At 51.6% G+C, this 25,000-nt stretch overlaps 1 protein-coding gene across 1 annotated transcript in view; it reads left to right on the forward strand.

The window, feature by feature from the left end:
• Positions 1–25,000, forward strand: part of cadm4 (cell adhesion molecule 4) — a gene marked incomplete at both ends in the record, with an annotated part of 49,190 nt that overhangs the window by 13,022 nt on the left and 11,168 nt on the right. Inside the window, 2 exons of the mRNA XM_084444678.1 lie at positions 5,499–5,645; positions 9,986–10,273. Of these exons, the coding sequence (XP_084300804.1) occupies positions 5,499–5,645; positions 9,986–10,273 (435 nt within the window). The remainder of the gene's footprint in view (positions 1–5,498; positions 5,646–9,985; positions 10,274–25,000) is intronic.

Raw genomic sequence — 25,000 nt, forward strand, 5'->3', positions numbered from 1 at the left:
GAGAGAGGGGGAGAGAGAGAGAGGAGAGAAGGTTTCATGGAGAGGAGAGAGAGAGAGAGAAGAGGAGAGAGAGGGTTTCATGGAGAGGAGAGAGAGAGAGAGAAGAGGAGAGAAGGTTTCATGGAGAGGAGAGAGAGAGAGAAGAGGAGAGAGAGGAGAGAGAGAGTAACAGAGGACAGAGGAGTGTAATGAGAGATGAAGTGAGAATTGTAAAGGATTATGTATTATTTATAGTCGAGGCGTTTTCACTGGAGTGATTGGCAGAGAGTGCTGGGCTCCTGGGAAAGATGGAGTGATAATTTTAGACGAGGAGAGAGAGGAGAAAGAGAGAGAGAGATGGTGGAGAGGATGAAGAATGTGGTTCTGTCAGATTTTTGATTTTTCAGGAGAAAAACCCCTGCAAAGCTCTTTTATTAACCTGCAGCAAACATTACCAGGATGTAACGCACACACCAACATACACACACACACACACATGCGCACATACACTAACATACATTAATTTGCATAGTTGCTCAAATCAACAGGCATTGGAGTGAAGATACAGGTACAACCAGATGGCGCGCGCGAGAACCTCAAACAAAATTCAAGCGGTAATGGATTCTATAATAGAACGGCCCAATGAGAGAGGAAGTAGAAAAGCAAATTACAGCTTTTAATTAGGAGAAAAATAACTTGGGGGACAGCAGGACACTTTCTCTCTCAATTTCCTTATCGCCGTGGGAACCGCACACGTGTACCGCCCACTTCCCCTGACCCGCCGGGCTCATCGGTAATAGCGTGCGAACGTGCTCGCCAGAAGAACAGCTGTTCTCCTTACCCAAAATTGTCAACAAGGCTTGCTGTGGAGCAGTTTAAACGGAGGCAAACGCTCCGAGACTCGGGGCCCACTCTACCCCGCTGCCTGCGAGGGGGGCGCCATCTGCCTGTGTGGGAGCGCGTGTTCGGCCGCCCGGGAGAAGGCCCGCCCGGGAGGGACGCGCAGCCGGCGCAGCGGTTAACCACGCATATTTGTCGTTGCGTGGGTCTGTGTCGTTCTGGAGGTCTGTCGTTCTGGAGGTCTGTCATTCTGGAGGTCTGTGTCATTCTGGAGGTCTGTCGTTCTGGAGGTCTGTTGTTCTGGAGGTCTGTCGTTCTGGAGGTCTGTCGTTCTGGAGGTCTGTCGTTCTGTGTCATTCTGTAGGTCTGTCATTCTGGAGGTCTGTGTCATTCTGTAGGTCTGTCGTTCTGGTGGTCTGTGTCGTTCTGGAGGTCTGTCGTTTATGGAGGTCTGTATCATTCTGGAGGTCTGTCGTTCTGGAGGTCTGTCGTTCTGGAGGTGTGTCATTCTGGAGGTGTGTCGTTCTGGAGGTCTGTCGTTCTGGAGGTCTGTGTCATTCTGGAGGTCTGTGTCATTCTGGAGGTCTGTCGTTCTGGAGGTCTGTCGTTCTGGAGGTCTGATGTCATTCTGTAGGTCTGTGTCATTCTGTAGGTCTGTCGTTCTGGAGGTCTGTCATTCTGTAGGTCTGTCGTTCTGGAGGTTCTGTCGTTCTGGAGGTGTGTCATTCTGGAGGTGTGTCGTTCTGGAGGTCTGTGTCATTCTGGAGGTCTGTGTCATTCTGGAGGTCTGTCGTTCTGGAGGTCTGTCGTTCTGGAGGTCTGTGTCATTCTGTAGGTCTGTGTCATTCTGTAGGTCTGTCGTTCTGGAGGTCTGTCATTCTGTAGGTCTGTCGTTCTGGAGGTCTGTCGTTCTGTAGGTCTGTCGTTCTGGAGGTCTGTCGTTCTGGAGGTCTGTGTCATTCTGTAGGTCTGTGTCATTCTGTAGGTCTGTGTCATTCTGGAGGTCTGTGTCATTCTGGAGGTCTGTGTCATTCTAGAGGTCTGTGTCATTCTAGAGGTCTGTGTCATTCTGGCTCATGTATGTAAATGTGGCTGTTATATGTCCAGTGTGTGTGTGCGTGTGTGCGTGTGTGTGTGGGCTAGGAGAACGCCTGTGGAACCCAGCAGCGTGTGTGTGTGTGTGTGTGTGTGTGTGTGGGCTAGGAGAACGCCTGTGGAACCCAGCAGTGTGTGTGTGTGTGTGTGTGTGTGTGTGTGTGTGTGTGTGGGCCAGGAGAACGCTGTGGAACCCAGCAGCGTGTGGGAGCCTCTTCGGCGGTAACTCAGTCAGCTAATCCTGTCTGTGCACCGAGGCACAGTGAAATTTACAGACCGCCGACGCTGCACCTGGCTTACCTCCTCCCCTAACTCACACCTCCGGCTTCCCTCTGCCCTCGGCTTATAACTCAGCTGCCACGGCCACACCTCATGACCATTACACTGCCCAGAAATTGCCTTGTTTATTTATTTGTATGTGATATTTATTTATTTGTTTATTGTATTCCATAATGATGGCTCTTCTCAGCGCTGTATGGTCCGCCATAAATACAGGTGCCTTCTCAGGGTGGAGTTGGCGCGTGTGTGTGTTCCTTCCTTAAGCCCCATAATCCAATGCGATGAAACAGTGCCACCGCTTGGACGGACAGGGAATGAACGATTTCTCTGCAGTTTTATTTATCTGCTTTTTATACCGTCAGTACAGCGCTAGGCTATCGATCGCTTCGGCGTTTTCTCTTAATCTAATTTGATGCTTGTGGAGTATTTTATTATGGGCGTGATTTTAATGGGGTCAAGATTAATACTTCTGTGAAGCTGTTTTTCTCCCCCCTAGCCTGGCAACTATGTCGTATATTGGCCTTCACAATCTCCCGGCCCCCTGAGAGGGGGGATGTAGCCTAGCTACTAGAAGCTACGGTGAAAAGTGCCATGCTGGGTCTCTTTAGTGGCTGTGCTCAGCAGACTGGCGTCATCATCCCGTAGCCTCTCCTCTCTCCTCTCTCCTCCGGCCAGCTGCGGGGCCTTGTTATAGCGGGACCCCCCCCTCCACCCTCACCCTCGAACCATTTCCTTCCTAATCTGACTAATCTCTCTCTCTCTCTCTCTCTCTCTCTCTCTCTCTCTCTCTCTCTCTCTCTCCCCTCTCTCTCTCTCTCTCTCCCTCTCTCTCTCTCTGTCTCTCACCTCTCTCTCTCTCTCTCTCTCTCTCTCTCTCTCTCCCCTCTCTCTCTCTCTCTCTCCCTCTCTCTCTCTCTGTCTCTCTCTCTCTCTCTCTCTCTCTCTCTCCCCTCTCTCTCTCTCTCTCTCTCTCCCTCTCTCTATCTCTGTCTCTCTCTCTCTCTCTCACCTCTCTCTCTCTCTCTCTCTCTCTCTCTCTCTCTCCCCTCTCTCTCTCTCTCTCTCTGTCTCTCACCTCTCACCTCTCTCTCTCTCTCTCTCTGTCTCTCACCTCTCACCTCTCTCTCTCTCTCTCTCTGTCTCTCACCTCTCACCTCTCTCTCTCTCTCTCTCGACTGGTGGCATCCGCGTGTGTCACGACGCCGACCGCTAGCGCGTGCCTGCGCTTTTGTTGGCGTGGTGCGCATGGGCGGGTAATTAATCTCTTATTGAAGAGCCGACAGCTGGCGGAAGAAGTGTGGAAGGAGCGAGCATCTAATTAGTCTTATTTTCTGTCCCAGCAAACCCTGCAACCCCCCCCCCCCCTCCCCCCACACACACACACACTTTGTGTGAAGTTGTGCCTCTCTGTTGGATTTGTGCTGGGTTTGATGCAACTCTAATTACTCTCAATGAGTTGTCGGGTCTGGCCCGCTTAAGCAAAATTATTAAATTATTTAAATGAGCACAGTTAAAACAATGTGTTGCCACGGTGATGCTGATGACTAATAACAGTCATTAGAAAAATAATTGGTATGGCAGTAGGAGTAGGGCTAGATGATGTCCGTGATATGAATCACAATATTGATGTAGAGAATGGGAGGAATAATGACTACAATTAGTTGTAGGCTAATTGTCAAGGACTTTTGGAATGTCCTCTGTTCTTATCCCCCGTCTCTCTCTCCCTTTCTCCCTCTCTCTCTAACTCTCCCTCTCCCTCTCTCTCTAACTCTCTCTCTCCCTCTCTCTCTCTCTCTCTCTCTCTCTCTCTCCTTCTCCCTTTCTCCCTCTCTCTCTCCCTCTCTCTCCCTCTCTCTCTCCCTCTCTCTCCCTCTCTCTCTCTCCCTCTCTCTCCCTCTCCCTCTCTCTCTCTCTCTCTGGAGCTGAATAATGTCTGCCAGTAACTCATCTTTTAGACATTAAAGTGTTGCTTTAAGAGAGATTAAATCTAGTAAAAAAATTGAAGTAATAATGGAGGATCATATGGTGTGGGGGGGGACGGTTCTTCTTCCCCGTCTCCCTCCCTCCCAGGAACCCGGGCAGATATACCGTAGACGTATTTTCTATGGGCTGGATAAGCCGAGTCGGCAGGTTTTGCGTCGGCGGCGGGGCAGGTCTCATCCGTCTGTCTGGGTATTTCTGGCCGTCCTCGACTGTTTACCCAGAAGTCCGTGGTGCTGCCGCTAGATGCTGTGTAATGAATGCCTCAGCATCACCTCCGCCATCGACTCTCCTTATTGCCTTCTCCATCACCCCGCATCAATATCCATGTTGCTCTTTGTCTTCGCGCTCCTCCTCGTGGCTGTGTGTGTGTGTGTGTTTGTGTGTGTGTGTGTGTGCGTGTGTGTGTGTGTGTGGGTGTGTGCGTGTGTGTGTGGGAGCACAATGGAAGCGGAGATGGATTCAGTCAAAGTTTGCAAACAAGCTTTTCCGACGCAGCGTTATGACATCACCTCCGGCGGCAGGGCCCCCCGAGGCACGTCGAGTGTGCCGGCGTTCGTACGCTTAATGGATGAGGTCGGGATGATAATCGCCAGGACAGGATGAACCTCCAGTCTCCTTGACCACTGTAACCATATAGTGTCTGTGTTAATCAATAGAGTCATCTATATGAGAAGCCCCGCCCCCTGACCTGTAGCCGATTGTGCCAGCGTGGATTGGGAGTTGTGTACGACACATACAAGTTCCCAGAGTTCCAAAATGGCGCCGCCTGACTTTTAACCAAGACACGACGTAGGTCTCACACATGGGTGTATTAATAGAACGGTCTCACATTACACCAGCGTTGGCCATCGCTTGCCCATTGGCTGCAAAATGGATTTGGATTCTCGTAATCACCTAAGGCACCACACAGACTGGCCCCACTTAATATATCTGAACTATTATGCCCCCTGGCCACAGTGAGCTCACTGAGATCTTCTGACCTCTGACCTTCTGACGGTCCAGTCTAGGCTCACAAACCCAGCGTGACCGAGCCCCCTGCAGCTCCCGCTCTCTGGAACCGCCTTCCTGTTCACATAGAAAAATGTAGTCGGTGGATAATTGTAAGAAGCCGTTAAAGCTCACTCATTTCCAAAGCACTTTGTTTAGTAATGTGCATTTCCCTTCTGTAGAGTTTGAATGATTGAATGTTTTCACTGTACAGCACCTTGTAACTCTGGTTTCGTAAGGCGCTTTATAAATTACTTAACACCCACCCTTCTCCGCCTCCTCTCTCCCCCTCTCCCCCTCCCTGCCTCCCCCCCCCCCCCTCTCTCCCCCCTCAGCTCATAGCCAGGCGGTGCAGGCGGAGAACGTGACGGTTCTGGAAGGGGGAACCGCCCAGATCTCCTGCCGGCTGCAGAACTACGACGGCTCCATCGTGGTCATCCAGAACCCACGCAGACAGACGCTCTTCTTCAACGGCACGCGAGGTGGGCTTGTGTGTGTGTGCGTGTGAGAGAGAGACAGTGTGTGTGTACTGTATGGGCCTGTGTGTGTGTGAGAGAAAAAGAGTGTGTGTGAGAGTGTATGGATTTGTGTGTGTGTGTGTGTGCATGTGCATGTGTGCGTGTGTGTGTGTATGTGCGTGCATGCTTGCGTACGTGTGTGCAGAGGCGTCATGCCTATAGAACTTGAGGGGGCACGTGCCCCCTCAGAATTTATTTTAATTTTTAATTTTTTTACATTTCTCTTATTGTTTGTTTACCATTACATTTTACAATGCGGAGCTATGATTATTTTCTCTACTGAGCTGAAGGTATTATTAATTATGTCATAGACCACCTCGAAAAGCCACCATAACCTCTTTCAAAAAGCCAAACACCCTCTTTCCCGGCGGATTTGGTTTCTTCCAAATTAACACTGGACCTGGAAGCCCCCCCCTCGCCTCGTCTCAGATAAACATGTTTTCATGGTCTGCTTGCATACATTTAGATTAAGGTTGTCCTTAACTGATGAACAGGTCCTCCAAATATTAGGCTATTCAGTATATCAGATTCAATATACTTCATACTTCAGTATACAGTATATCATTCGGACCAATGCCAAGTGAGTAAAACAAAGATTTGTTTTCCCTTACTTTTATTTTGAAAGTCCTTGAAAGAACGCTACACCGCTTGAGTGGAAACTGGTAGTGTGCTGTGGCCTAATTTTAAACTGCAAAAATGCACAAAAAAACACTAAAATTTCGCTTCGCTTTCTCGTGCCCCCTCGTTTTTGTGGGTTGCATGTCGCCCCTGCGTGTGTGTGAGTGAAAGAGAGACAGAGAGAGAGAGACAGAGAGAGAGATACCCGTCTGATATCCCAGGGCTAGACCGCCTTTATGGCTTCACTTGCCAAGACACATTTGTAGATGAAGAGATAAACTTAGTATTAATTCCAGTCATTTTTTTAATGAAAACATCACAAGCCTGGACGGTTTAATCAGCAGTGCCAGACCACAGCTGATTGAAGCGCTGATAAAAGCCACTCCTGCCGGACTCCTCTCTCCACTGACCCAAACAAGGTCAGAGGGCGAAACTCATCTCCATTAGCTAACCTCAGCCAGAACAAGGTCAATTGATTCTAGACAGGCTATACTTCACTGGAAGGGTTCAGTGCTCCAGTGCTATAGGGATTTACACTGCCACATCTGACTGCTAAGCTAACGCCTCAGAGCGAGGGTCTCGGGGAGCTAAGCTAACATCTCAGAGCGAGGGTCTCGGGGAGCTAAGCTAACGTCTCAGAGCGAGGGTCTCGGGGAGCTAAGCTAACGCCTCAGAGCGAGGGTCTCGGGCAGCTAAGCTAACGCCTCAGAGCGAGGGTCTCGGGGAGCTAAGCTAACGTCTCAGAGCGAGGGTCTCGGGGAGCTAAGCTAACGTCTCAGAGCGAGGGTCTCGGGGAGCTAAGCTAACGTCTCAGAGCGAGGGTCTCGGGGAGCTAAGCTAACGCCTCAGAGAGAGGGTCTCGGGGAGCTAAGCTAACGTCTCAGAGCGAGGGTCTCGGGGAGCTAAGCTAACGCCTCAGAGAGAGGGTCTCGGGGAGCTAAGCTAACGCCTCAGAGAGAGGGTCTCGGGGAGCTAAGCTAACGCCTCAGAGAGAGGGTCTCGGGGAGCTAAGCTAACGCCTCAGAGAGAGGGTCTCGGGGAGCTAAGCTAACGTCTCAGAGCGAGGGTCTCGGGGAGCTAAGCTAACGCCTCAGAGAGAGGGTCTCGGGGAGCTTAGTCGTCTGGTTTCGAGGGGGAGTTTAGCCACCCACAAAAAAAGGAAAACAAACTGGATTAAAAACATCTCTGCATGCCAAGGCTAGGTCTGGATCCCGTTTGGAAGTAGCGGGGCCCACATTCCAGTACAGCCTGCAGAGTAGGGATGCACCGATATGAACATTTTGGCCGATACCGATAACAGATATTAACATCGCTATTATGGCCGATAACCGATATTTACCGATGCCGATATGATGTGTATAAAAACAAGTTTCTATGATAATCAAATGTTATACATAATGAAAAACAGAGGTAAACACTGTCTCTATTTCCAAAACATTTGGAAAAGCCGATAAATCATAGATTTACCACATTGTCTCCTCTCAAAAACAACACACACAACAGAAGATAGACAGAAATAATTATCGGCTGTTCACATCGGCCCTGTTTTTACATATCGGACCGATACCGATAAATAAAAAAAAAGACTAACATCGGCTGATACCGATATGATCGCCGATATATCGCACATCCCTACTGCAGAGTCCACCTACATCCCCTCCAGCCCGGACCACAGATGGCGTGTTTGAAACGCACGCGCTCCCCTCCCTGCTCAGCTCATTACTCAAGATGATCACTGCCCGACCGTGATTGGGTGGGTGAAGACGGGGGGATTGTGGGAAACCTGGCTCTCGACTGCCGACTCCCGATTGTGTCAGATGAGCGGGGCCCTCCGTTAGGTATTTAACCAGCGCCGCGCCCCTCCCTGGAGAACCGAGGGCTCCGTCTGGAAGCATGACGGACCCCATTAAGAGAGAGGAGGACGAAGGAGGGAGGCGCTGTGAAAATGAGGGTGGGACTGAGAGAGGAGGGGATCATATAAAGGGAGAGAGGGAAAGAGAGAATGAGAGAGAGAGAGAGTGGGGAAGGGCAAACATAAAAGCGACTGGGGGGGCGAGAGTGTCCGGGGAGAGAGAGAGGCAGTGAGAGGTAAAGTGCGAGGTTAGAGTGTGGGGCTATTAACGCGCCCGCGGTATCTAATTTGGCTCCTCGGCGCGGGAGACCTAATTCGGCCATTCTGCAAGATCGTAAATTGCACCTCTCTCTCTCTCTCTCTCTCTCTCTCTCCGTGTCTCTTTATCCCCTGCTGCAGGTCTATTCTGCCCATTTTGATGGGGGAGGTGTGTGTGTGTGTGTGTGTGGGGGGGGGGTGTTCTGGCGGCCTTCACAGCTGAGCGCAGCTCTAAATGACCTGAGAACACGGTGGCCTTCACACACTGCTATGGGCCTTTTATAAGACAAGAGAGAACCGACCAGAAGCAGCCAGAGAACCGGCCTGTAGAAGGTTCTAGAAGACCGCGGGCGGCCGCGTCTACCTCTCCAACCCCACCGCAGACTCCAGACTGCTGTTGCCGAAGGCAACGGGACAAAAAAGTGTAGTAGGAGCTGAGCAGAACCGTGACATTCAGTTGCCATTTAGCGATGCGGAGAGAAGGAGATTAATCTATTTTGACGAGAACCACTGGAGCACCTGAAGAGCCTCAGTGTAAAAGAGCGGCATGGTAAATGTAGACCTCCGTGTTCGCTCGCTCTCTTAAACACACCCCCAACACACACACACATGCACATATTCACACACACTCGCACACCTACACACACACGCCCGCCGCAATAGCAAACACAGCATCTCTGATATGATGAATTATGGCGGGCGAGGGTGTTAAACCAGGGAAGAGCGCCTTGAACGTGTGTGTGTGTGTGTGTGTGTGTGTGTGTGTGTATGTGTGTTCTCTCAGCACAGACGACCGGGGAGAGAGAGAGGAATGGGGAGGAGGAGGAGGGAGAGGGATGGGTTGGGATGAAGAGGAGCGAGGGAGATATTTGGTAGTCAGTCGATGCAAACCAAGTATCCGATGTTTTATGAGACCGTTACAGCCAACGAGCCACTGTCACATCCTGCCCACTATTCGCATTCATTATCAGTCTTATTTTCCCGCAATCGATTTTACACTTTCTCCCACAACAAAAGGAAAATGGCCACGTTGAACCGCCTCCTCGTTCCCCTCTCTATTCAACACTCTCTCCCTTTTCATCCCCTGTTTTATCTTCCCAGGTGTTTGCGCAAAGGTACCTATTTCATGTGAGATTGGACTCCATTATGCCGTACCTTTTCACCTCCTATTCAGTCCTCCACTCCTCCTCTTCCCGGCCCTCTCTCCCCCCTCCCCGGCAGATGTTCGCCCGGCCTTTGTAATGCGTTTCAGGGCGCGTTCGCTCGTCAGCACGCGCCGTTCCCAAGGTTAAACCTCTCCTCTTGTCTCCTCTCCTTCAATTCCTCACCCCTCCGTCCACCCCCGGCTTTCCTTTCTCCGCTCCTCCCCCCTCCCCCCCACGCACCCCCTCCCCCCCCCACCCCCGGCTTTCCTTTCTCCGCCCTCCCACCCCCTCCCCCGCACCCCCCCCCACCCCCGGCTTTCCTTTCTCCGCCCTCCCCGCCCACCCCCCCCGCACCCCCCCCCCCCCAACCCCCGGCTTTCCTTTCTCCGCTCTCCCCTCCCCCCCCCTACCCACCCCCCCCCCCCGGACAGCGCTGAAGGACGACCGCTTCCAGATGGTGCTGTTCACGCCGCGCCTGGTGCGCATCACCCTGACCAACGTGAGCGTGGCGGACGAGGGCGGCTACTTCTGCCAGCTGTACACCGACGCCACCCATCACCAGGTGGCCACCCTGTCCGTGTCCGTGCCCCCCGAGACGCCCGGCGTGGAGGTCAAGACGGACGCCGTGGAGGGCGGCGAGGCGGAGCTCACCTGCGTGTCGCCGCGCAGCAAGCCGCCCGCCACGCTGCGCTGGGTCCGCGACCGCCGCGAGATACCAGGTGCGCGCTCACACACACACACACACGTATACACACGTCATCACTGTTCCTCCAAGAAATATGATATTCAATGTGTAATTCCATAGCAACGTGATTTACCAGTGAGGGACTATAATGACACTCAGCAATGAGCAACACATACATAACATTTCTTTATATTTTAATGTAGAAAATGCGAGTAAATGGCACATATTTATTTATCTTTGGCATGTGAGGCCATGGTATAAGCGGGATAATCAACTGACTGGTGGAGGTTAAACGGTTTTAAGGGACTTCGCGGAGGCAACCGTCAGGTGGTTCTTGCCTCCACGTCGTGCCTTAAAACCGTTTAACGCACACCTACTCGTTGATTATCCCTTACGTATACACACACACACACACACACACACACACACACACACACACACATACTGTATTCAAGCCCGCATCCACACCCAAATTCACATGGATAAACATATACCTGTATACACACACACACGCACGCACGCACACACACACACACACACACACACACCCAGTCTTTCTCCATTTCTCTCTATCCCTCCCTCTGTTTATCTCTCTGTCTCTATCTCTCCATCCCTCCCTCTGTCCATCTCTCTGTCTCTATCTCTCCATTCCTCCCTCTGTTTATCCCCTTCATCTCTCCGTCTCAACTCTCCATCCCTCCCTGTTTATCTCTCTGTCTCTATCTCTCCATCCCTCCCTCTGTTTATCTCTCTATCTCTCCATCCCTCCCTCTGTTTATCCCCTTCATCTCTCTGTCTCTATCTCTCCATCCCTCCCTCTGTTTAGCTCTCTGTCTCTATCTCTCCATCCCTCCCTCTGTTTAGCTCTCTGTCTCTATCTCTCCATCCCTCCCTCTGTTCATCTCTCTATCTCTCTCTCCATCCCTCCCTCTGTTTATCTCTCTATCTCTCCATCCCTCCCTCTGTTTATCCCCTTCATCTCTCTGTCTCTATCTCTCCATCCCTCCCTCTGTTTAGCTCTCTGTCTCTATCTCTCCATCCCTCCCTCTGTTTATCTCTATATCTCTCCATCCCTCCCTCTGTTTATCTCTCTATCTCTCCATCCCTCCCTCTGTTTATCCCCTTCATCTCTCTGTCTCTATCTCTCCATCCCTCCCTCTGTTTAGCTCTCTGTCTCTATCTCTCCATCCCTCCCTCTGTTTAGCTCTCTGTCTCTATCTCTCCATCCCTCCCTCTGTTTAGCTCTCTGTCTCTATCTCTCCATCCCTCCCTCTGTTTAGCTCTCTGTCTCTATCTCTCCATCCCTCCCTCTGTTTAGCTCTCTGTCTCTATCTCTCCATCCCTCCCTCTGTTTAGCTCTCTGTCTCTATCTTTCCATCCCTCCTTCTGTTTAGCTCTCTGTCTCTATCTCTCCATCCCTCCCTCTGTTTAGCTCTCTGTCTCTATCTCTCCATCCCTCCCTCTGTTTATCCCCTTCATCTCTCTGTCTCTATCTCTCCATCCCTCCCTCTGTTTAGCTCTCTGTCTGTATTCGCCTCTTCCTCTCTGTCCCTACAGTGCATCTCTCTTCTCTAATCTGTCCATCCCTCTCTCTGTCTGCGCGTCCGTCTGTCTCTCGCTCCTCCAAACGCTCCACCCCTCTCTTATCTCCTCTCTTCCGTCCCACCGTTCGTCTGGTTGCTGAGATAATGTCTGCCACCGTTCCTCCAACCCTCCTCCTCCTCCTCTCTCTCTCTCTCTCCTCTCTCTCTCTCTCTCTCTCTCCCCTCTCTCTCTCTCTCTCTCTCTCTCCGTATCGTCACTCTGTCCTCCGTCCCACGACGCTTCTCTCTGTCCTTTTACCTTCATCCCCTCTTATCTGCAGTCAGTCTGTCCTGTCTTCCATCTTGGCTGTTCACCCAGACCTGCCTCGGAGGGGACACAGTTCTAGGGCTGAGGCTGGGGACTGTGGGCGAAGGTTGGGGCTAAGGTGGGGCTAAGGTGGGGGTAAGGTAGGGGTAAGGTGGGGGTAAGGTGGGGGTAAGGTGGGGGTAAGGTGGGGGTAAGGTGGGGGTAAGGTAGGGGTAAGGTAGGGCTAAGGTAGGGGTAAGGTAGGGCTAAGGTAGGGGTAAGGTGGGGGTAAGGTGGCGGTAAGGTGGGGGTAAGGTGGGGGTAAGGTGGGGGTAAGGTGGGGGTAAGGTAGGGCTAAGGTAGGGGTAAGGTAGGGCTAAGGTAGGGGTAAGGTGGGGGTAAGGTGGGGCTAAGGTGGGGGTAAGGTGGGGGTAAGGTGGGGCTAAGGTGGGGGTAAGGTAGGGCTAAGGTGGGGGTAAGGTAGGGGTAAGGTGGGGGTAAGGTAGGGCTAAGGTGGGGGTAAGGTGGGGGTAAGGTGGGGGTAAGGTGGGGGTAAGGTAGGGCTAAGGTGGGGGTAAGGTAGGGGTAAGGTAGGGGTAAGGTAGGGCTAAGGTGGGGGTAAGGTAGGGGTAAGGTAGGGGTAAGGTAGGGCTAAGGTGGGGGTAAGGTGGGGGTAAGGTGGGGCTAAGGTGGGGGTAAGGTAGGGCTAAGGTGGGGGTAAGGTAGGGGTAAGGTGGGGGTAAGGTGGGGCTAAGGTGGGGGTAAGGTGGGGGTAAGGTGGGGGTAAGGTGGGGGTAAGGTAGGGGTAAGGTGGGGCTAAGGTAGGGGTAAGGTGGGGGTAAGGTGGGGGTAAGGTGGGGGTAAGGTGGGGGTAAGGTGGGGCTAAGGTGGGGGTAAGGTAGGGGTAAGGTGGGGGTAAGGTAGGGGTAAGGTGGGGCTAAGGTAGGGGTAAGGTAGGGGTAAGGTGGGGGTAAGGTAGGGCTAATGTAGGGGTAAGGTGGGGGTAAGGTGGGGGTAAGGTGGGGGTAAGGTGGGGCTAAGGTGGGGGTAAGGTGGGGGTAAGGTGGGGGTAAGGTAGGGCTAAGGTAGGGGTAAGGTAGGGGTAAGGTGGGGGTAAGGTAGGGCTAATGTAGGGGTAAGGTGGGGGTAAGGTAGGGGTAAGGTAGGGGTAAGGTGGGGGTAAGGTGGGGCTAAGGTGGGGGTAAGGTGGGGGTAAGGTGGGGGTAAGGTAGGGGTAAGGTGGGGGTAAGGTGGGGGTAAGGTGGGGGTAAGGTGGGGCTAAGGTGGGGGTAAGGTAGGGGTAAGGTGGGGGTAAGGTGGGGGTAAGGTGGGGGTAAGGTAGGGGTAAGGTGGGGGTAAGGTGGGGGTAAGGTAGGGGTAAGGTAGGGGTAAGGTGGGGGTAAGGTGGGGGTAAGGTGGGGGTAAGGTAGGGGTAAGGTGGGGCTAAGGTAGGGGTAAGGTGGGGGTAAGGTGGGGCTAAGGTGGGGCTAAGGTAGGGGTAAGGTGGGGGTAAGGTGGGGCTAAGGTGGGGCTAAGGTAGGGGTAAGGTAGGGCTAAGGTGGGGGTAAGGTGGGGGTAAGGTAGGGGTAAGGTGGGGCTAAGGTAGGGGTAAGGTGGGGGTAAGGTGGGGCTAAGGTGGGGCTAAGGTAGGGGTAAGGTGGGGGTAAGGTAGGGGTAAGGTAGGGGTAAGGTAGGGGTAAGGTAGGGGTAAGGTGGGGGTAAGGTAGGGGTAAGGTGGGGGTAAGGTAGGGGTAAGGTAGGGCTAAGGTGGGGGTAAGGTAGGGGTAAGGTAGGGGTAAGGTGGGGGTAAGGTAGGGCTAAGGTGGGGGTAAGGTAGGGGTAAGGTGGGGGTAAGGTGGGGGTAAGGTAGGGGTAAGGTAGGGGTAAGGTGGGGGTAAGGTAGGGGTAAGGTGGGGGTAAGGTGGGGCTAAGGTAGGGCTAAGGTAGGGCTAAGGTGGGGGTAAGGTGGGGCTAAGGTGGGGGTAAGGTAGGGGTAAGGTAGGGGTAAGGTGGGGGTAAGGTAGGGGTAAGGTGGGGGTAAGGTAGGGGTAAGGTGGGGGTAAGGTGGGTCTAAGGTAGGGGTAAGGTGGGGGTAAGGTAGGGGTAAGGTGGGGGTAAGGTAGGGGTAAGGTAGGGGTAAGGTGGGGGTAAGGTGGGGCTAAGGTGGGGGTAAGGTAGGGCTAAGGTGGGGGTAAGGTAGGGCTAAGGTGGGGCTAAGGTAGGGGTAAGGTAGGGGTAAGGTGGGGGTAAGGTGGGGCTAAGGTAGGGGTAAGGTGGGGGTAAGGTAGGGGTAAGGTAGGGGTAAGGTGGGGCTAAGGTGGGGGTAAGGTAGGGGTAAGGTGGGGCTAAGGTGGGGGTAAGGTGGGGGTAAGGTGGGGGTAAGGTAGGGGTAAGGTAGGGGTAAGGTAGGGCTAAGGTGGGGCTAAGGTGGGGCTAAGGTGGGGCTAAGGTGGGGGTAAGGTGGGGGTAAGGTAGGGGTAAGGTAGGGGTAAGGTAGGGCTAAGGTGGGGCTAAGGTAGGGGTAAGGTGGGGGTAAGGTAGGGCTAAGGTGGGGCTAAGGTAGGGGTAAGGTGGGGGTAAGGTAGGGGTAAGGTAGGGGTAAGGTAGGGGTAAGGTGGGGCTAAGGTAGGGGTAAGGTGGGGGTAAGGTAGGGCTAAGGTGGGGGTAAGGTGGGGGTAAGGTAGGGGTAAGGTAGGGCTAAGGTGGGGGTAAGGTAGGGGTAAGGTAGGGCTAAGGTGGGGGTAAGGTAGGGCTAAGGTGGGGGTAAGGTAGGGCTAAGGTGGGGGTAAGGTGGGGCTATGGTAGGGGTAAGGTGGGGGTAAGGTGGGGGTATGGTAGGGGAAAGGTGGGGGTAAGGTGGGGCTAAGGTGGGGGAAAGGTGGGGGTAAGGTGGGAGTATGGTAGAGGAAAGGTGGGTCTAAGGTAGGGGTAAGGTGGGGCTATGGTGGGGGTATGGTAGGGGAAAGGTGGGGGTAAGGTGGGGGTATGGTAGAGGAAAGGTGGGTCTAAGGTAGGGGAAAGGTGGGTCTAAGGTGGGCTAAGGTAGGGTTAAGGTAGGGGAAAGGTGGGAGTATGGTTGGGTCTAGGGCGGAATAAGGACTGAAGCAGGGGCTAGGGCAGGGGTTCTCAAATACAAATCTTAAATTGTCATTGTTGTCCATAATGGTACATTTTCAGTAAGAGAAAGTTTATTAAGGTCAGTTCAGATTTTAAATAATTATAATAGGATCTACAAATCACCATTTCCCCATCTATTTCAACCATTTCAAGAAGCAAAGTCCTACAGTATCTCCTCACCTCCTGTCTCCCATCCTTAATTCCTGTCTGGTCTCCTCTCCTCCTTTCTCCTCACCTCCTGTCTCCCCACCTCCTGTCTCCCCTCGTGTCCTCCTGTCTCTCCTCCTCATCCTCTGTCTCCTTTTCTCTCCTCTCCTATTGTACATTGTGCCAAACATTGTTTGGCAGTGGAGGCGGCTTGATATGACAATTGACTTTTCGGGTTCTAAGCTCTGAATTCTGTGGGAAGGGTGCTTCAAAATAATAGTGTTTTGTTTCATAGTGACATTTCAAATTGCCACTCTTCACGAGAACGACCATTTCTTGGCATATTAAGCACAACGGTTTGTTGCTCTTTGGAGAGAGGATGAACGCATATTTTTCATTCCATTCTTCTTAGAATTGCTGTTTTTCACTGTCGACTTTTCTTTTACTGGCCATCTTTGAACAGCCATTTTAGGAACATTGATTCATGTTTGAAACCTGCGGCTAACTGCTGATGCTCTAACAATTTATGCTGCCTTGTCGAAAAATGCTCCCATTGCACGAATTGGTGTTAAAAATGTTTAAGTATCAAAACAAGTTCCCCCTTATTCTCACAGTATGCTTGAAGCGAGTAGTGGTGAAATATAAAATTATTCTGTTAGGGTTGAGCGTTTCATAGAAAATCCCAAAGATACAGGAACACAGGGAGCAACACACTAACAACAACAATGGACCGACAGAGAACAAAGGCAACAGGAGGGCATATCAGCTCTGGGAGAACAATCAGGGAAAGAGGTGCAGGTGAGCAACAAGACATAACGAGACACAGCTGCATGTAATCACCAGACAAGGGCATGGAGGGATCCCAAACAAGACACCACGCAAGAGCAAAGGAAACAAGGACACTAGGAAGGGAATAGGGAGCAAGGCTGGGATAAGAAATGGGACAGGGCCAGAAACAGGAAAGGAACCCAGGACTGGGACTAGAACTAGGGAGTGGCACTAGTGGGGTCTGGACTGGGAGCAGGGTAGGGCTGCTCGATTATGGAAAAAATAATAATCACGATTATTTTGATTGATATTGAGATCACGATTATTTGACACAATTATTCATTGAATTTTTTTTTTAATCAAAAGTTTTAACATTTTCTTAACAAATCAAATTATTGACTTTGATAACAATTAATTTATTAAATGTTGACAGTGGCTTTTCTTTTTAACAATGTTCTTTGGATTAGATACATTTCTCCCATGGGAGACAAATAGTGAACCTTGACCTTGATAAATAAATTAATAAAAGTGCCAAAACTGATAAATAAAGAAGCTTCAAAGCACCGCCACCACCACAGAAGAAGACTACTTCGGAAAAATAATTTCACTAGGACAGAACGTGTCTAAATAAGTTATTTAATGGTAGCGCCGAGGCTTCAAAACCCAGCATTTGTTAAAATAGACCCTTTTGCTTAGGTAAGTGATGTTTCATGTTTATCTGACACTTGTAAATATGAGTGCCTCTCCTAACTAGGCCGACACCGATTTATTTTGACGGCAAAGTGAATGGACCGGCAAAGGACTGTTGTCTGGCATGAACGAGGGGAATGCGACAACGGGACTGAGAAGGGCTACTTTGAGGGGCAGCTACGACTGCGTAGCAAATTTTACACACTGTGTCAACTTGGTCCAAATCTGTCTCCGCGAACCCATAGTGTTTCCAGACCACTGACGTTGTTTTAGCTCTCTTGTCCACCTCTCTTTCTGCTGCCATAATCTTCTTCTTGTCGTGTTTTGTTCGAGAGGAGCATGCGTGCGCCTCGCTTGACAACTCGTCTCGCTCTGAACTAAAGTGTTTGTTTTGGGGCTTTGGGGGGTGGGGGAGGGGTCAAGCACAGTATAGCTCTGCAGTGTAGGGTGCACTTGATTTGTGCAAAGTCATTTTATGGCGATTATTTAGTTTTAATGATCGTTGACAGCCCAAATCTTAATCTAGATTAAAATCCGATTAATCGAGCAGCCCTAGAGCAGGGGCAAACAGAACAGACAGGGGGGTCCAGGGGTGAGGGGTCGGGCTGGGAGCAGGGGGTGAGCAGGGCAGACAGGGGGGTCAGGGGTGAGGGGTCGGGCTGGGAGCAGGGGGTGAGCAGGGCAGACAGGGGGGTCAGGGGTGAGGGGTCGGGCTGGGAGCAGGGGGTGAGCAGGGCAGACAGAGGGGTCAGGGGTGAGGGGTCGGGCTGGGAGCAGGGGGTGAGCAGGGCAGACAGGGGGGTCAGGGGTGAGGGGTCGGGCTGGGAGCAGGGGGTGAGCAGGGCAGACAGGGGGGTCAGGGGTGAGTGGTCGGGCTGGGAGCAGGGGGTGAGCAGGGCAGACAGGGGGGTCAGGGGTGAGGGGTCGGGCTGGGAGCAGGGGGTGAGCAGGGCAGACAGGGGGGTCAGGGGTGAGGGGTCGGGCTGGGAGCAGGGGATGAGCAGGGTAGACAGACCAGCACCATAACTTGACTTTGTATTGGGAGCATTATTTGATAGGATATTGGTCTATCGGAATACGCTAACCCTGAAATCTTACATAAAGATGCTATTATATTATCAGATTATGTCTCCCATATTCTTACAGTATACATGCAGTGAGTAGTGTGGAATGTAAAATGATTTTGTAGTAGCATTTTGATAAAGGATATTGCTCTATCGAAATACTGTATAAAGTCCCTGGTCTCTAATCTTACATGAAATATGCTCTCCATATCCTTAAAGTACACTAACCCGTGTTTTAATCAAAAAACATAACTAAGGATGTGATAATACTGTTAGAGTTACGTATGTAGACGCATGCGCAGAACCACTAGGTAGCACATCTCGACGGGTAGCATAGATCGACAGAACACCGGCGAAACTAGGCCTCTAGCTAGCTAACTGCTGACAAAACTTTAGAACTTAGCTACGCTGTCAACTCTCCGTCTGCGCTGTCGACTCACAATGACGCCAGCGTTGCCAGATCGGATCGACAATTTCCCAACCGCCCGATGTGATCAGAAGTAGCCCGCACGGGCGGAAACCTCCGGATCTGGCAGCACAGCCCGCACCGTGTCAACCAATCAGAGCAGAGGACATTCGGAGTGCTCCTTGAAAGCGCTGTGGGGAAAGCGAACAATTTTGACTTGTTGCATTGCGGCGATGTCTCGTAGATAATACAAATACTACGAAAAGTATAATTTGCTCAGAGTCTGGAGTCGTGTGGTTGTGGTTTGGTCCGGATCCCGACCGGAGTCTGGACTTTGAGGATGAATGGGCTAGGGGCTGTGGGCTAAGATTGGAGCTAAGGTTGGGGCTAAGGTTGGGGCTAAGGTTGGGGCTAAGGTTGGGGCTAAGGTTGTGGCTAAGGGCTGAGGCTTGGGATAGGAACTGTGGGCTAAGGTTGGGGCTAGGGATTTGGATTAAGGACTGAGGCAGGGGGTGTGGACTAGGATTGGACCTAAGGTTGTGGCTAAGGATAGGACTGAAGCATAGGGACTGTGGACTAAGGTTGGGGTTAAGGTTGGAGCTAGGGGAGGAGGTTTGGGCTAGTCCGGGACTGTGGGCTAAGATTGAAGCTAAGGTTGGGGCTAGGTACTGAGGCTGGAGATAGGAACTGTGGGCTAAGATTGAAGCTAAGGTTGGGGCTAGGTACTGAGGCTGGAGATAGGAACTGTGGGCTAAGATTGAAGCTAAGGTTGGGGCTAGGTACTGAGGCTGGAGATAGGAACTGTGGGCTAAGGGAGTGGCTAGGGACTCTGGGCTAAGGTTGGGGGCTGGAGGCTGGGTTTGGGGTTGGGGCTAGTGGGTTAGTCGATGAAGTCACAGGCTGTGGGTCAGGTTTTGGGCGAGGGGCTGGGACTAGGTCTGAGACTGGGGGCTAGGGTTAGATGTGGGCTGGGGTCTGGAGGCTGGTCACCTCTGGGGTCTGGAGGCTGGTCACCTCTGGGGTCTAGAGGCTGGTCACCTCTGGAGGCTGGTCACCTCTGGGGTCTAGAGGCTGGTCATCTCTGGGGTCTGGAGGCTGGTCACCTCTGGGGTCTGGAGGCTGGTCACCTCTGGGGTCTAGAGGCTGGTCACCTCTGGGGTCTGGAGGCTGGTCACCTCTAGAGGCTGGTCACCTCTGAGGTCTGGAGGCTGGTCACCTCTGGGGTCTAGAGGCTGGTCACCTCTGGGGTCTAGAGGCTGGTCACCTCTGGGGTCTGGAGGCTGGTCACCTCTGGGGTCTGGAGGCTGGTCACCTCTGGGGTCTGGAGGCTGGTCACCTCTAGAGGCTGGTCACCTCTGGGGTCTGGAGGCTGGTCACCTCTAGAGGCTGGTCACCTCTGGGGTCTAGAGGCTGGTCACCTCTGGGGTCTAGAGGCTGGTCACCTCTGGGGTCTGGAGGCTGGTCACCTCTGGGGTCTGGAGGCTGGTCACCTCTGGAGGCTGGTCACCTCTGGGGTCTAGAGGCTGGTCACCTCTGGGGTCTAGAGGCTGGTCACCTCTGAGGTCTGGAGGCTGGTCACCTCTGGAGGCTGGTCACCTCTGGGGTCTAGAGGCTGGTCACCTCTGGGGTCTGGAGGCTGGTCACCTCTAGAGGCTGGTCACCTCTGGGGTCTAGAGGCTGGTCACCTCTGGGGTCTGGAGGCTGGTCACCTCTAGAGGCTGGTCATCTCTGGGTTCAGCACTAGAGCAGTCAGATCTCTGGTTCTGGTTTCCTCTCTGCAGCTCAGCCCAGAGCAAATCCAGTGTGACAGGAAAGGTTACGCACCGATACAGTAGAATAATTTTTTAATTAGACACTATCTGCCTCTCCCTTCTTCACACCTCCCTCCTTCTCCTGCCTCCTCCTCCCTCCAGCTCCACGCTTCAATTGGGCCTGCTTTTATTCACTCAGCTGAAATAATTGAAAACTCAGCATAGTGTTAGTTATTGTCATATTTTTCTTCCGAGCACAAACTCATTTAACGTGACCGAGGCAGCCCATTTCTCCCCACCCACCGTCCTCCTCCTACTCCTTCCTCTGCTCCTCCTCGTCCTTCTCCTTAGAAGACGAATTCTCATACTCTCTTTCATTCTCTTTCCATCTCGTATCCTCCTTATCAGATTTGTATGTCCAGACGTGTCTCGTTCCCTCTCTCCATCGATCATCCCCATACTGTATGCCTCTCCCCATGTATTCCCCTCTCTCTCTCTCTCTCTCTCTCTCTCTCTCTCTCTCTCTCTCTCTCTCTCTCTCTCTGAGACTCTTTATTACACAAAGTATAATAAACAGGCGAGGGACTGGGGCTTTCTTTGCAATATACTCTTAAAAACTCTTGTTATCTTACTCCATGTCAAACATTTGATTTATGATTCAGCTTATTAAGAGTGTCAAGCGGTTCCTTGTCCAGTAGGCTATCTCTGGGTTTTTCCTCTAAGCATAAGCTCCTATTGATTTACTGCAGTTTCCTGCTGCTAATTAATTAGATTTTACAGCCATGAGGACGCACTCTAGCAAGTCTGTTACTCATCATTTATCAAGTCTACAATGTGTGTATTGCTAAAAACTCTAGCTTCAATATATTGCTTGCTCCATATCAAGTCCTAATTTATGTACCGCTGTCAAATTCTATTTTGTGGAGCTCCGCCCCACAGAGCTAGCTGTTATTGGCTTGTGAAACCTAGCCAGCTACAATTGACTAAAGAAAAAAAAACATACACGCACCTGTGCCCAACCAGGTCCAGTGCACCACTGTATAAGTGGGCTTTGCCTGCCTGCTTGAAACATTCACAAGAAGACTGAGAAGAAAGAAGATGACTAGCCAGCGACTCCGTGGAGCCAGCGGCGTCCCTTGGATGCCGCCTAGTCTGTCCCTTCTATAGGGACGTGGGACATCCACTCTGCTTTGCTGCATGGAGTCGCAGCACGCCAGCGTGGGTCTGGTGCTGTCTCCTGACTGCCAGACCTGCGTTCAACGTTAGCCTCTGGAGAGGCTTCGCCAGGCGCAGTTCTTTGACTGCCTGCCACCGCCGCTGGGGAATGAAGATCCTGTACCCATGGAGGGCGGCTCAGACGGGGTGAAGATGTCGGCGTTTCACCTCAGCAGCCTGCACCGATGCTGTCCCTCCCTCCGTCTGATAATGAGGGAGTTTTCTGAGGCCGACAACGACTCAACCACGGCGCAACGAGATGCTTGCCTGTCTGGCCTTACCCCCACGCGCTCTTTTAAGAGCAGCAGTTGGGACGTTTTCATTAAGGCGATAATAAAAATACAGTTTATTGCTATTTTGGTTGTACAGTCTGCATCTCGTGTTGGGCCTGGTCTAGCTACAAACAGCAGAGCCATGTTGTAGCTCTTTGGCACGGGGTTGTGAGTATGATGGGTCCAGCTATTAGCTACCGCCCCATCTGAAAACGTTGATGTCTCCAGTTCGAGCTGCAGTGCCTTCCCCTGCTGTTAAAGCAGACGTGACAACCGCTGGACTCAACTGTCGAGGCGGGGAAAATGTCTATGTTCAATAGCTATAATTGCTATAATAGCTGCTCCCCCCTGCCCCATTCGAAAATTCCATAACCCTCGATACGGCTGCCTTTCCCTGGTCGGCGGCGGTCATAATTGGTGGTCCTGTACCTATCTGTGGAATAATGTACAGTCAGCATCTCATTTTGTGCTTAGCTTAGCTTAGCTAGCAAACGGCAGAGTCATGTTGTAGCTCCTTTGCACAGAAAAAGAACAGGGGGGGGTAAGTTTGTCAGTATGATAAGACCCAGCCGCTCAGAGCCCCAGTCCCATCAGAAGACGTTGATGTCACCGGTTCAGGCCGCAGTGTCTTCCCCTGCTTTGCCAGCAGACATAACAGCCGTCGGTCTCACCAGTAAAACAGAAATGTGGTGTTCACCAAGATCAGTTGGCCCGTCGCTGCCCTGTTTGAGTGTGCCGGGTCCTCGATTCGAGCGGCGGGATGTTTTTCTGCTTCTACGGCAGTTAAAACATTTCCTGCTTGTCGCTGTCGGCAGACAGTGTGAGAAGGGTGAATTGCCGAAAGCTTCGTCTAGCCATGTGCTTGAGCAGGCAGGGGTATTTTTAACACCGACTCTCAGCCTTCATTTACAGTGTGACTGTTGTGTATGGAGGCATGCACACTCTTTCTCACAAAATGCATGAGCCGTCTAACGTCTCTGATCATACTCGGCCTGGTTCTCACGCATCGCTGGATCTGGCGGGAGCCGCAGTCTCAACTAGATATGCAAATGAGTTGACAAGCCTCCCAGAATTGTCAGCAATGAAAGCGGCGCTTTCACTCTTTCACGGTTAGCTCCCACTAGCTTTTGTGAAGTGTCTTGGTCTGTAACTTGACTAGAGTGGCTGAGCCTTTCCTTGTTGTTTCGACAGGTAGAGCGGCTACAGGCGAGCGCTGAATGTACTTTCGGGGCTGTTAGAGCACCTTGGTTAGAGCGGCAATATATTTTTCTGCTTGCAGTATTTTTTGTAGAGTTCAATGGAAATGCTACCTGCCTGATATGCAAGAACAAAGTCGCCATTCTGAAGGAATATAATGTCAAGAGCTATTCATTACTAAACATGGAGAACAGTGTCATAGGGAGACGAGAGGAAAAAACGAGGCACACAGCTGAGAGGGCTAACGCCTCAGTCTTTCAAGATAAGTGTCTAGCCAGAAATAGAGTAGTAGCCTACACATGTATTCATGTATCTGTTAAGAAATGGAAACAAACTTGAACTTTAATAAATGCAAGTAGCTACAGGTCCAGGGCAGGCTTACAGTAGTGATGCATCTTGCCGCTAAAACAGAATAGTAGGTAGTACAAATGTAGGCTATTGAAGATAAAATAAAAGTAAGGAAAAAAGATTTGCAGCACTAACTGTTAAAATATATTAAAATGAATGGAAACCGGTTTGAATTTGTATGAAGAAAATATTAGTTGGACAAGACTATGGAATAGTCTTCCAACATTTAGAGACTGAGTTGTGAGTCTACTTATGGAAATGAAAAATGACATTTTCAGAAATATTTCACTTTCTTATTAGTACTAGGCTAGTTGAAGTTGACATTGAAGTGGCCCTCTGACGATGCCAGCAGTGGCCCCAAGCCAATTTGAGTTTGAGACCCCTGGTCTAGATCCTGTGAGACACAGACGGCGCCTCGTGCGAGTACCGAGGTCATTGGAAGCGGACCTCAGCTGTTGGAGAGACCCGCGCGTAACAGCGCACGGTGTTCCAATAGGCAGGGTGTCGGCTCACGTGACTGATTTTCACAGACTTGTCTCTAGACGACTGGGGTGGTCCATGTCTGTCCCGGGCCGTAGGGGGTTTGTGGGCCGCCGGGGGACGACGCCACATCAACCTCCTAGAGTTAGAGACGCCACATCAACCTCCTAGAGTTAGAGACGGTGTCGCTGGTGTTGCGCCACTTCGGCCACCTGGTAAGGGGGCGCGATGTGCTGGTGCAGTCGGACAACCAGGCGCTGTAGTGTTGGGGCTCATGTCAACCTCCGGTCTTTGACGGCGCGGCACATTACCGGCCGCCTGAATGTCGAGGCGGACTTAATGTCCCGAGGCGGGCCTCATCCAGGGGAGTGGAGCCTACATCCTCAGACTGTGGCTCAGCTCTGGGCTTGGTTCGGCAGGGCCGAGGTGGATCTCTTCGCTTCAAGAAAGAAAAAGATGTGTCTCTTCTGGTTTTCTCTGAAGCAGCAGGACCAGCCTCTGTTGGGGGTGGATGCTTTCGTGCCCCCTGGCCGAAGGCTCTGCTGTATGCCTTCCCACCAGTGGGATTAATCCTACCGTTGCTAGCCAGGGTACGGTCGGAGGGTCTATCAGTGATACTGATAGTGCCGGTCCAGCACTGGGCACAATGGTATGTGGAGGTGATGGCCATGATGGCCCGGACCTGGTTAGGCACAGGCGCATGTATGTTTTTTTTTCTTCAGTCAATTGTAGCTGGCTAGGTTTCACAAGCCATTAGGAGCTAGCCCTTTGGGGCTCTGCTCCACTCATAGAACTAGGGTTATAATGCGTAACCATCATTACCTCGTCCTTGTTCGTCTCCTAGCCTTGTCTCCTAGGCTAGTCCTTACGCTCTAGTCCTCTCACTAGCTTCCCTGATACCCAGTAAGCTACTCACAGTGCAGCACTTCGCACAAAAGGCTTTGACACAGAGGACTGTCTCATTCTCCACACCTGAAATACACTATTGTCAGACATAGATCTGTACTGTAGTATACACAGAGTGTGCATTACTATTTATCATAAGGTCATCAATATTGTTATGCTAACATTGTAAGGTGAAGACTTCTATTAATAATGACCAGCAAGCAAAACCCTCTACAATCGTTAGTTTTACTTATTTTAGCCAATGGGTTAGACATTTACGATGTGGGTGACCATGTTGAAATGACGTCAAATGGAGTGAGAAATGAAACCCGTGTTTGTGAATAGAAAACCCAAGTTGATGCACCGATTTATTGGATTTCTCCTAGGAGCAAGTCGCAAATGTCGACCTCCGAGTTATAATGGAACGCAGCATGTCTCTTCTGCCCCTTCTCTCTCTCCCTCCATCTCTATCTCCCTCCCTCTCTCTCCCTCCATCTCTACCTCCCTCCATCTCTACCTCCCTCCATCTCTCTCTCCCTCCATCTCTACCTCCCTCCCTCTCTCTCCTAAGCTTTGGGGTCTAAGCAGGAA

Source organism: Borostomias antarcticus (assembly GCF_949987555.1).
Source record: "Borostomias antarcticus genome assembly, chromosome: 10".
NCBI lineage: Eukaryota > Metazoa > Chordata > Actinopteri > Stomiiformes > Stomiidae > Borostomias > Borostomias antarcticus.